Source organism: Macrobrachium nipponense, chromosome 39 (assembly GCF_015104395.2).
Source record: "Macrobrachium nipponense isolate FS-2020 chromosome 39, ASM1510439v2, whole genome shotgun sequence".
Taxonomy (NCBI): Eukaryota; Metazoa; Arthropoda; class Malacostraca; order Decapoda; family Palaemonidae; genus Macrobrachium; species Macrobrachium nipponense.
The window spans coordinates 54,531,903-54,545,451 of NC_061099.1; the positions used below are offsets into that span (position 1 = coordinate 54,531,903).

The following is a 13,549-nucleotide window of genomic DNA, read 5'->3' on the forward strand; positions in this document are numbered from 1 at the left end:
ATCATCAGCAGAGAGATCATCAGAGAGAGATAAGAGAAAAAGGAAAAGACGAAGGATAAGAGAGGAAGTCGGCGCACAAGACCTTGGTCAAATTCGAGTCCAGTTAGAGAGAGCGATCGAGGTATTTTCGTCGTTGATTAAGCCCTGAGAGCAAAAACGTTCTACAAGAGGTTTCAGGGAGTTCCTGCCCTTCAAGTATCAAGAATAGACATTGTTTTCTGCAATACGGAGTCAAGAAGACGTCAGCAATTACAGTTCTCCTTTTGTGAAGCCATCACTTCGAGCATAGATCTCCGACAGCGCCAAACTGGCCAGCAAGTATTTGCAATACCTAACTGTTTCCCCAGTTCAAGCATTGTAAGATTTTACTTGTGGTATGTAAATAGGAGAAACAATTCTGCATTTATCTTTGTTAGTGAGTTTGTAAATAAACCTTTGTTTTGCTAGTGTTTCTTTCTATAATTGCATCCCCAGTTTCAACTGTTGGTGTTGAATTCTTTTTGTTTATCATAATATCGAACTTGGAGCAGACCTCTCACGGGGTCCGTAACAAAGGGATACTTTGTTACGGTGGTCTCCGCTTCTTAGGCCGGGTATTCACGCCAGGACGGGCTCTTGCTCCTAGAGCAGCCCGTACTGCGCGATCCTTTCAGTGACCTCTTTCATTAACTTTGTATACCCTCCAGCAGCTTCTGGATTAATTATCGGCTTTTGGGAGCTGGCGGCAGCGTTTCAAATTCTGAAAGACAGGACAGACGGCAGAGAAGTCGAGGAGAGGGATGAGCGCCTCAGTGGTATGGTCGGTATAGCCGCGAGTTCGATTCTAGGGCATTCCACTGAGGCATCAGAGATGTGTATTTCTGGTGAGAGAAGTTCACGAATCTCGACATGGTTCGAAAGTCACGTAAAGCCGTTGGTCCCGTTGCTGAATAACTACTGGTTCCATGCAAAGTAAAAACACCATACAAACAGAAGAGAGGGATGCACAGATCGGGGAGAGAGAGAGAGATATGCCTCACGATTGTTCGTTTGAAAAAACAATTTGATTTGTGTTATACTGAGTGGCAAAATGGGGATAATATATACTAAGAGTGAGATGTAGCCATCCAAATGGGATGTGAGCACTAACTAGCATGCTACTTAAGGACACTTATCCAAGGCAACATCACAGCACAATACGCCAAGCACAAACAGTAGGAACTCTGGGTGATTATCATTATCAAGGTCAAACTCAGAAAGGCAGTAGCCAAGTATATGGAAGGTTAAATCTTTTGTTGTAGGAACTATCTTGGAACTCATGAAATATTCAAAGTTTTGTGTGTGTAGATCGCAGGCTATAGGCATCTTTAATTATATACTAACCAGCTCTTGTCCAAAATACGCTGGAGGGAGAGGTTGCAGTCACTAAAACAAGATTGGAAGTAGATATATTTTGAGAAGAATTAGGATGTACTACCCGTGAGTAATAGCAAAAGTTCGCATATTGCCCCCCATCTTTTTTTCATGTAACAGCCTTATTACAAAGACATCTACTAACTGTCCTACTTCTCTCTCTGTGAAACCGTTTGTTATTCAGCATTCTTTACAATTCCTCGTAATCTTGTCTCAATTATACTTCCTAAAATCTAAAACAAATGTTCTGTTGGTTTGATTCCTCTATACTTACCACATCACCCTCATAATAGCTTCCTTCTGTTTAATCACATTTACGATGTGTCAACCTTTCCAGCCATTTGGCAGTACTTCCTCCTCCTGGTTCTCCTGAACACTCCATTACCCATTCTGAATAACTTTATTCCGACTTTCCGAGTGACTTCAGCAGTTCAGTTTGTATATATTCTTTATATAGTTTATTTCCATAACCGTCGAGTATTTATTATAACTGTATTTATCACGAAACACATTTAAAAAGTCATGACATCAAAGAACTTCATTGAAGAGAGTCACGAGCTGAAATTGGCAAATGAATTACATTTGAGTACGTGCCAATACAGTACGTGGCCCGGCAGACAGCATGGATCGACACAAATGCAAGTTGTAGGTTACGTGTACCCATATCCTATGTATTTTGTCAACGTTATAAAGCACATGCCGTATCTGACCACACAGATGTAGTATGTATAGAGAAAATTATTTAGTATTCCCCACGCAAAACTTTTCTTTTCCCCATCAAATGCAAAACAGGATAAAAAAAAAAAAATACTGTACAGCTGAGATGCATTACAAATTTTGACGTTCCTCTGAGTTCCTGTGCTACCGTGAGAGGTAGATTATTAGTTGTTTTGTTGACGTCTGCACCGTGCACTTCGGAAATCACTTGACAAGTGAGACAAGTGCCGATGAAGTGGGGAACCAGACATGAGTAGTGACACTGTTTACTGAAGTGCAATAGGTTTCTCGTGGAAATGGGTGGCGGACGTTTAATCCGGTTTATGATTCTAGTCTTGGTGGTAGTTTTAGTGTGGAAGGTTTGGGACTATTCAGCGCTCCCAGTAGTAGAAACACCCAACTTCAAAACCAGCGTCAGAGATTCCCAGACAGAGGTGACTCCCGCCAAGGCAAACCAAATTCAGAATGACGGAATTTTGAATATTCTCCCAGCCCCCGACAAACCTGAGGATATTGTGAGTACAGAACCATGGAGGCCTGTCTTTGTATCAAATTTAGTACTTTTTGGTAGCCTACCTAGGTTAAAGGTTGTAAAAGCCTACTCGGTGATTGAATGTCAACTAGGGTAAAACACCACGGCACCAGGCCACCTACAATCAACGCTTGCCACCCTCCGAAAAAGTACATTATAACGCGTCCTGACACTGGAGATGGGCATCAGTCGCGACTTGTTGTTGGTGAGAAACGGAGCTAAAGACCTCTACTCTCCTTTCGAAGTAAGTATTTTCTCCAAAGTTAGAAATTAAGGCCAAATTTTAAGATTTAACAAAACAGAGGGTACTGAAAGGGTGGTGCTACGCCAGTGGAAATCTCACCAAAAAACGCTTTAGAAATTTTTACTTGCAACTAAAAATGTTTCGAAGATTGACGCCATCTCGATGATTACGGAGTCACTTGTGTCAACAAACTTTCCATTTCCTGTGATAAATCCGCACACCACTTGTACCCACAGATGCTGGGGCACTTTTCATCACAACAATCGAAACACGGTTTCTCACCAACAAACAAGTTAGGAGTAAACAGCTGTTTTGGTAGAAGATGACGAGAAGCGTGCTCTTAGCTAATTTTTAAATAAATAGTAAAACATCAATATTTTACATATTTATGATGATTAATTTGAAAATATTCGTTATTGAAAAAGTAACTCGACTCTGACTCAAATTTAAGTAATTATTTTTCTGAATTAGAACGTTCTTTTAAGTTCTGTATTATGACGTCACGACATCTTGACTTTCGTACCTATTGTAAATAATTGCTATACTCAACTGTCTTGCAGAACAGTTTACCAGTTATTCATGCAGATTGTTATCAGCTATTCATGTAATTGTTATAATCGTAATGCGCATATATATCTTTATTATTTACTTTTTGGATATATGAAGATGTTTTACTGCCGGATTACCGCCGTAGTGTGACGCAATCGTTTTCGGTCCCTGGGCCTCTTGTCTGTTTTTGCACCATAAGAAATTATGGGGCCGAATTTGCAATGACCAGAAAGTCGTTAAAAGAGGAAAGTTACATTGAGGGGCATATGACTGACTGAAAAATACAAATTTATTCAATAGCTAGCTTGTAAAAAAATACTTGGTTATAAAAACTTAATTGACAACTAAGCAGCATGTCTACTATGGGTTTCAGAGACAGTGCAAGAACGTTTTTGGGCAATACCTATTTCTGTAACGAACACTCGTAACAGAACGAGATTTTGCTATAGTGCATTAGACCCAGTGCCGTAATTTATAAGGGTATCGTGAATCACTAATCGTAAAGAATAACAACACTTGTCCTTGTACCAAGAGACAAAAACTCCATTATGCAGAAATGGATATGAACACGCGTAAAAAGCTCCACCTAACCCCCCCCCCCCCCCCCCACCCCCCCCCCCCCCCCCCCCCCCCCATCGCCACCCCTTTCCTTCTCTGCTCCCGTCCTTCCTTCCTTCTCTCTCTCTCTCTCTCTCTCTCTCTCTAGCTCTCTCTCTCTATCTCTCTCTCTCTCTGTTGCCATTCGGTTTGTGTTGACCCTCCAAACTGGGTATAAGACTATACACAAAACGTTGAAATTGGTGAAATTAGGCTATGTATTGGAAGTATATATACATAAATATTAAAGCAATTTTATCATTATTGCATTACTATGACAACTAGAATTCATGGAAACAGTTTATAATAATGAAGGCAATATGTGTGAAGCCTCCACTAATGTGGCAACGATGATTTTGCCATTCTTAGCATGCAAACATTAAAGGTTACATTTATTTCTGGCATACGATTCTTTAAAGAAATTCAAATACTAATATAGACTGAAATCAATGAAAAGTGCTAGCAAACACAAAAAAGCAAAAAAAAAAAAATGTATATAATTCAGTTATCCGTTAGGTTCGTTCCTCTAATGCACGTATCCGTAATCGTTCCTCTATGGTTTTCGCGCCCAGATGTACGAAAACGTTAGAAACATTTGATTGTATCTACTTTAGAAATATCTGTAATTTTCGGAGTAAATTTGGTTGCAAAAAGGGATAAGTATACATGAATTAAATCAAAATTTATAAATAACAAAGTAATTTTTTAGATAAAATAAAAACGAGTAAAGTAAACAATTTAGGGAATAAAAACTTTGCAGTTTCGTCGTCTGTCGTCGTCTGCTGTTCATAACTGTGTTTGTGGCGCGCGCGCTTAGAGACCAGGACAGCAACGGTTTAAAGTGCAATGTGGAGTGAACTGAGACCAAAATGTGTATAAATAACAATCAAATAAGCTCTGTGGAGTTTCAGTTGCGATGGCAGTAAGGATAAAAACCACCGATTACAAGGTAAGAATGAATTCAGTTCAAACCATAACCCCGGGAATAACAAGTTTCATACTTTCACTAATATAGGCAACAAAATGTTGTTTTGTTGTGCTGATTACAACTGCAATCTTGAGTAAGATCAAGAAACGTTACATATATACGCTAACATTGTTCAAATGAGTGCTGGGAAGGCTGGGGAAAGATGGTGGCCGTCACTGATCAGAACCTTCCATGCAAACGTAGCCGCCATATTGGATTTCAAAACTGCCTTGAAAACATATTTTACGAAGAGCTCACATGCTTATTTAGTTCGTATGGGGCTTTCCATATATCATTATGTTGACGAAACTTCAGTCTTTTAAATGGTATGCTGAGAGTTGCAATTGTATTCTTGTTTCACCAATTAAATATCGAGTGAATAAGACCCGTCCACCGTGATGAGGGTTGGCCTGCCGTGGTGTTTTACCCTAGGGTAAAACACTGCTGTGCGGCCAGGCGGCCACCTGTATGGCAGCGCGGCCACTTTCCCAAAAATTAACTTTAGCACTGCCAGTAAGCTAACTTAAAGGTCAGTCACAAGCCAACCTCTGTGAAAGCAACACCTCGAGATCTTTACTTTCCTGTTGAAGTAAGTGTTTTCTCCCAAGTAAGAAATTAAGGCCATAATTTCCTATTAAACAGAAGTTAGGGGGAACAGCCGACTGGACTAGCTGATCCAGTTTCCACCGCATTTGAAGCCACCCTCTGATAAAGTACTTTAACACGTCCTGACACCTAAAATGGTCATCAGTCACGAGTTATTCGTGGTGAGAGAAGGAGCTCGAGACCTCTACTCTCTTCTCCAAAGTTAGAAATTAAGATCATATTTTAAGAGTAAACAGAGGGTAATGAAAAGTCTGGCTCTACACAGTGCACGCTACCTCCATAACGCTTTTGAAATTTTTACTTACAACTCCAAATATTTAGAAGAATGACGCCATCTTGATGATTGTGGAGTTGCTTGTGTCAATAAACTTCCCATTTCATGTGCTAAATCCGCTCACCACTTGCACCCGTAGAGGCTGGGGCACTTTCTTTACAAAAGTTGTAAACAATGACTTCCAACCACTACTCTTCCAAGGGAACTACGATTTTTGGTAGAAGAAGAAGAAGCGTGCACTAGATAATTATTCAAATAAATAGTTAAATGGCAGTATAAAGTCATGAATTGCATAAGTTTTTTTACATATTCATGATTATTAATTTGAAAATATTCGTTGTTGAAAAAGTAACTAGATTCCTGACTCAAATATCAGCAGTTTTGCTTGTGAGCGGTACCTACAGCATTCTTCGCTCTCTTCAATTGTTTATCAGTGTTGCCAATTGGTATGTGTTTACCCTCCAAACTAGGCATAAGACTTACACAAAACCGGGGAAATAAGTGAAATTAGCATATCTATTTGTAGTATGTATACATATAAAGCAATTTTTATCATTATTGCATTACTATGAACACTAAAATTCATGGAAACAGTTTTTAAATGCATCGGCGTATGTGTGGAGCTCCACTAGATTGGCAACGATGAGTCATTTTGCCGTCATCTGTAATTTTTTGGGGTTAATTTTGTTGCAAAAAGGAATAATAGACATGAATTAAATAAATGTTTTGAAGTGACAAAGTAAAGTTGAACTAAATAATGAGTTAAAGTAAACAGTTAAGGGAATAAAGCTTTGCACCATAAACTGTGTACTTGTGCTGCCCGTAACTGTGTATGTGGAGTGAACACTTAGGAATCAGGGACCGCAACGTAGTTCAAGTGCAATTTGGAGTGAATTAAGACCAAAACTTGCATAATTTCAATCAAATAAGCACTGTGGAGTTTCAGTTGTGATGGTAGTAAGGATAAAACCACTGATTACAAGGTAAAACTATGACCCCAGGAGTAAGAAGTTTCATACTTTCACTAGTATAGGCAACAAAATGTTTTATTGTGCTGATTACAACTGCAATCTTGAGTAAGATCAATAAACGTTACATATAAGTATATGCTAACATTGTTCAAATGAGTGCTGGGAAAGATGGTGGCTTCGCTGTGCTTATGAACGGCACCTCACGCGGGTGCCGCCATATTGGATTTCAAAACTGCCTTGAAAACGTTTTACGAAGACCTCACATGCTTATTTTAGTTCGTATGGCGCTTTCATATATCACATTATGTTGACGAAACTTCAATCTTTTGAATGGTATGCTTAAAGATGTAATTGTATTCTTATTTCACCAGTTAAATATCAAGTGAATAAGGCTGATCCACACGGTGACGATGGATCCACTGCGGTGTTTCCCCCTAATGAAAGTCTAACCATGCGCAGTGTTAACTTACCTCCATGACACTTTTGAAATTTTTACTTAAAACACCTAACATATAGAAGATGGACGCCATCTCGATGTTTGCAGAGTCACTTGTGTATACAAACTTCCTGTTTCCTGTGCTAAATCTGCACACCACCATACCCATAGACGCTGGGACACTTTCTTCACAACAATCTTAAACAATGATGGTGTTTACACTTGTGGCCGGGGCAACATGGCGATTGTTCAGGAAGAAGAAGGTTAAGTGTGTGCTACATAACATTTAAATAATTAGTTAAACACCAGAATAAGGTTATGAATTGCATAAATTTATTACGTATTCATAATAGTAATTCATTTTAAAATATTCGTTATTGTAAAAGTAATGAGATTTCTGACACAAATTTCATTGGTTTTGCTGTGAACAGCTTCGATGTGTTCGCTCTTTCCTATTATTTTATCACTGTTGCCAATTAGATTTTGTTTACCCTCCAAACTTAGGATACTACTTTCACAAAATTGTCGAAATAAGTGAATTTAGCATATTTATTTGTAATATATACATATACAAATATTAGAGCAACTTTATCATTATTGCATTACTATGACATCTAGAATTCATGGAAACAGTTTGTAAAGGCATTGGCATATGTATCAAGTTCCACTAAATTGGCAATGATGACTTGCATGCATTAAAGTTACATTTGTTTCAGCCATACAATTATTAAAAATTAAAAAAAAAATATTTCGGCCATACAATTATTAAGAATTAAAAAAAAAAGTCAAAATAGTAATATAGACTTAAATAAATGTCATAAACGATTAATGGATTCTGGCTGCCAGACTTACAAGGCTGAAAAATTATTCCCACCATGGATGGCTTTGCAGTAAACAAACTCATGTATTTTAAGTGAAATTTGGAGTGAATTAAGAATGAAATGTGTATAATTACAATCAAATAAGCACTGTGGAGTTTCAGTTGTGATGACAGTAAGGCTAAAGCCACCAGTTACAAAGTAAAAATGCATTTCAGTCAGTTCAATCCATGACCACAGAAATAAGAAGTCTCATACTTTCACTAATACGTATAGGCAACCAAATGTTGTTTTAGTGTGCTGATTACAACTACAATCTTGAGTAATATTAATAAATGTTACATATATATGCAAATTATTGTTCAAATGAGCTCTGGGAAGGTTGTGGCCACGACTGTAGAACCAAATTACACTCACATCCTTACCTTGTCATATTGGATTTAAAAAACTGCCTCAAACACATATTTTTATACATTCAACTTACCTGTCAGATAAATACTTAGCTATAGACTCCGTCTTCCCGACAGAACTTCGAATTTCGCGGCACACGCTACAGGTAGGTCAGGTGATCAACCGCCCTGCCGCTGGGTGGCAGGAATAGGAACCATTCCCGTTTTCTATCAGATTTTCTCTGTCGCCGGTAGTGTCAACATACGTTGTTGCTACCTCCTGACTGGATTTTCGTTTTTCATCGCCATCAATCTTCTGGGCTGTCTTTTGCAGGGAAGTACTGGGTCTTTGGTTTGGCATACGCTTTTATTAACTTTTTAATGAATTTCGCTTCGAAATTTCGAAGAATGTATTACGTGAAACTACCAAATTTTTCGGTAGGCACTCACATAGTTTGCAAGAAAGGGAAATATTAATATTTATTCATTAATACGTGTAATAAGTGTTAGAATCTGATTGAGGAAATATAAAACTCTAATTTCCTACTTTAGGAAGTCAGAAAAGCATATAACTACATAAGCTTCCTTTAGAAGCTTTAATAGCTCTTGTGCTAACGAGCAGTTAGAGTATTAACAGTTCTAGTAGTGGTTGCATCCTCATCACCTTACTCCACAGAAACTACAAATTTATATTTGCAAATTTGAAGATAAATGGATGTAGCTCAAAATGCGAGCTCTTAAAAGGTAAGAAGTGAATACAGTGGACCCCCCCATATTCGCATTCTCCGGATTCGCGGACTCACACATTCGCGGATTTCTCTTGGGAACGTTTCCCTGCATTATTCGCGGAAAATTCGCGCATTTGCGGTATTTTTCTATGAGAAATATCCACAAATTCCTGGTTTTTATTATCAATTTCATCATAAAATGCACTTTTTGTGATAAAACTATTAAAAAAACCAAGTATGAAAATTTTTGGTGGTTTTTCTTAAGTTTTAACTAACAAAATAGGCTGTTTTTAGCGTTTTTATAGGGGTTCCAAACATTCGCGATTCTAACTATTCGCGGGGGGTCTGGTACGCCTCCCCCACGAATACGGGGGGACCACTGTATAGTGTTCCCATCGCAGTGGAGGGTGCGTCCGATCGGCTCTGTCTCGCTCCCAGGCCTAGACCTCTTCCAAGCTCCCAAGCCCAGAGGAGAAGGAATGTCGAAAGCCGTACAGAGGTTTCAGAGAATCCCCACCGGTCAGGCGTCCCCTCGGCAGGTTCTGTAGAACGTCCCAGACTGCCAAGGATAGCCATTGGAAAGGTATCCTAAAACAGTGTTTTTTCCTTTATTATCTAAACCTCCCTCCACTCGGCGGATAAGGAGGAGGAATATCAGCGACGAAGATTCTTATGAAGATGCAAGAACAAATCTCGTCATTGGTATGAATATTGAGAAAGGATGGTTTCCTTCCAATCAAGAGATCCCGTCCAGTGGACGTGCAGAGGATGAAAACGGACCGATACGGACAGCTCCATCCAGGCACAAGGCGCCTACCAGACGCGAGGCTCCTGCCAGGCTCCAGGCGCCAGCCAGGAGCGAGGCGCCAGCCAGGAATTGAGGATCCATCCGCGCCAGGGGCCAGAAGCGCCAGCCAGGTGCTAGGCTCCAGCCAGGATTGAGGATCCATCCAGGCGCGGGGCTCCTGCCAGGAGCCGAAAGCGCCAGCCAGGATTGAGGATCCATCCAGGCGCAAGGTGCCTTACAGGTGCGAGGCGCCTGCCAGTCTTCAGGCGCCTGCCAGGCGCGAGAGGCCAGCCGCAAATTAACACCAGCCAGGCCCCAGCCAGGCGCCAGGATCTCCAGCTTCATCTGATAGGGAGATAGAAATTGACCAGGAGGCTCCTCTTTGGGACTCTTCTCCTATAAGGACGATAGTTGTCGCACAGGCAGACGTCATCCTTGTCAGGATGGTTCTGATTTGGATAGGGGCATTTTGCAGAATCAGCCTTCCCCTGGCAGGGACTTAAGATGTTGCAGAGGCGGCCGTAGCCCTTGTCAGGTTAGAGCTGGGACTGCTGAAAGCCCTTCACCTTGCGAAAGAAGGCGCTCTCCTCCGGTTTCTCATTCTTCCCCCAACTTAACTGGACAGGAAATGGAAGATATATCGGAATTGGAAGCCAATAAGGGGGCAGGTCTCTCAGATTATAAGACCTTAGCAACCCTTTTATTGAGAGAATTCGGCGAGTTTCTGAGTCCTGCCGCCCTTCCTGCTCCTCGTTCATTACTAGTAAGAGGACATTAAAATCATCCTCCTTCGAAAATATACAACTAACCATTTCCAGGAAGAGAGTGGCAATCGTTTGGAAATTGGCCAAGATTCGTACGAGCTCTCATTCATTGATGAGAGGCTTTTCCAGATATTAGAGGCGTAGTATACGGCCTTATGTTCAAGAGAATAAAAGCTTGAGAGATTCTCTTCGATCCTCGGTTTTCATTTGGGATCTCCTGCAGGTAATACTAATTCATTTTTATTGACGAAAAGAACGAAGATAGAAAAATTTCCATTCTCTCTCTGCATCGGAGAGGAAAGAATGTAGTAAGAAAATTTGGTGTATACGACTACTGTATAGGCAAGTCATATGCGCATACCGTAGTTACCTTTATGGTTCGCAACGGAATTACAGGAATTTCCTAGTAAGGACTACGCTTTAAGGGTTTGTTACAACAACACCAACTCAGCTTCTGTATTTAAACGAAGGTTGTTTTGCTTAAATATGCATTATTGAGAACTTCCTTAAGCTCAAGAATAATTTTATCATATTCCTTCATTGAATGGAGTAACTGGCAACTCAGGAAGAATACAGCGAGGCAGTGAACGGGACTGCTGTCATTGTAAGCCGACACAGTACCATCTAGTTCTCGGGTCATGAGCGGTTGGTTACGTCTCTCTCTCCTACGGGATTGACTGGTTAACCGTTTCTCTCCCTTACAATCACGGACTTAGCCTCCAATTGAGGGGATTTGTAGGCAAGCATGAATAACATTGTCTGCGTTTTGCTAAGAAACTTTCAATAGAAAGATCTCTTACAATTTCTTAATGCTGTTTACCGCAATGTAACAGGATTATAGATGATTCTAACACGGCAGAGCACTATCTTATATAATGCTCTCATGCTTACGAAAGCATAGCCTTATTAGAGAACGGAGCATGCTCAGTGAGAAGATGGTTGAGTCGGATGGGAACCATTTTCTTCGTGGCAGGAGTTTTTTTCCCTGAATGGACTATATTAAGCCTATTAAGTTTTTCCTAACAAGAACGGAATCAACATATGAGAGGGTGCCGGGTACCATGACAGAGGTACAGATGTTCTGGCACATAGTCTAAAAGTAGTGTAATAATTTCTCGATTAATGAGTTGTTAACCGAAGGGTTCAGTAGCTTCTCTGACAGCAGGCTCGGTAACGTCACGATTCGTTCCTGATTTTGTTCCCCGTCTAACTGGAGGGGGGTTCGATCCCAAGGAGGGACGAAATGATTTTTAAATCAATTAGGCAATTCCACAGCTCTCTCATATCTCAAGGAGCATCGAGAATCTCTCTTTTTTCACCCCTGTTTGCTTTAACAAGAGAGAACCTGTTTGGAACACGGACACGGAACGTAACGATCCTTAAGAGGTTCGCTGCACGATGTTGCACGTCCGTGAGGACCTTCTCGGTCGACGATCATAACTATTAACGTCTGTCTAATATTAGTTGGAAAGAGAGTTGTGGAAACCTGCGAGACGTCTTCTTCATAGATCTCTTCTCGCAATGTTGTAGACGAAGAGGCTTCCTCTAGACTGCTTCCTTATTCTCGATCCAAGAGTGGTAGCAATATACGCCATCCTTTAATTTGAAAGGGGAATAAACATTAGTCTTTTTTCCCCTATATATAAATTCTTAACAGATATATATTAAGATAATTACTGGCGTCAAAGGAAGAGAGGATGATGCTTTTCGCCCCATTTTGGCCTTCACAGAGGTCACGTTCCTTCTCAGCACTTTTCTAAAGGCTCTCCCAAGAGAGTCGGCCTACTCTATCAGCCTCACTTAGAAAGGGACCTTAAGAACCTCTCCACTCTGAGTCTGTCTGCGTGCAGACTGACGAGAAGTTGACATGAATGAGAGGTTTTTCAAGGTGAATGACAAGTGTCATGGCCAAGACAAGAAGTGCTGCAGATCGTGCTGGGTTGAATGAGGAAACTGTCCTCTTCCGATACCTCGGTGATCCACATGACGGTTTTCTTCCCTTTCTGAGAGAAGAATCACCTTTGTATATATCTTCTATCAAAGAATACAGTAGCAGGCTATACTCTGTCTCTGCAAAGGGACTTAGAGATAGCAGAGGACTAAGATCTTCAGAATCTTATACGATACCTCGATACGACCAAGTGTAGGATATCATGTACTACTTCGAGTTGGGGTCTTTTCGTGGCTGCATATTCCGTGTTCCGACAAGTTGGAACCTCTCCTCATCAAGCTTCTTTTAAGAAGTTTTTATGAGGGAATTTCATTTTTTCTCTTGACCTTACCAACTACCAAGAGGACAAGTGAATTTTTGTGTTTTGGAAGCTCGCATCAGATTCAATGGAGACTCGGCGATTGGTTCTTGCCAGCATACTATGTCTGGCAAAGAACTAAAACCCTTCTAATCCTGGCTCAGAGCTTTGAAGTCAAGCGCTTTCCCAATTGATAAGGGAGAGATAGAAGGGTCTATTTGCCCAGGCAGGGTACGCAAGTTTTATCTTCAGCAGAAGAAATGGCTTAACGGTTGCCTACAGAGTCATTGGGATGCAATGAGGGCTCAAAACGCTTCCCAGAAGATACTCAGAGGGACACGATAAGAGCTAAGAAAGCCTGGGTTCGCCCACTTTTGGCTCGGAGTCTCCTTCGACTTCCAGGCTCCTTCCCCTCCTTCGGGCAAGGAGAGGGAAGATTCTGCAACGAGAAACCTCCTCAACAGGTAGGAATAGATCTCGTTTGCAACGGAAGTACTCAAGAAGGATCCTCCTCGGAGGAAGACTCTTC

At 40.7% G+C, this 13,549-nt stretch overlaps 1 protein-coding gene across 1 annotated transcript in view; it reads left to right on the forward strand.

Annotated features, from left to right (window-relative positions):
• The first annotated feature begins 2,290 nt into the window (after positions 1-2,290).
• Positions 2,291-13,549, forward strand: part of LOC135210358 (gamma-interferon-inducible lysosomal thiol reductase-like) — a 168,563-nt gene continuing 157,304 nt past the window's right edge. Inside the window, exon 1 of the mRNA XM_064243256.1 lies at positions 2,291-2,624. Within this exon, the coding sequence (XP_064099326.1) occupies positions 2,406-2,624 (219 nt within the window). The 5' untranslated portion in view covers positions 2,291-2,405. The remainder of the gene's footprint in view (positions 2,625-13,549) is intronic.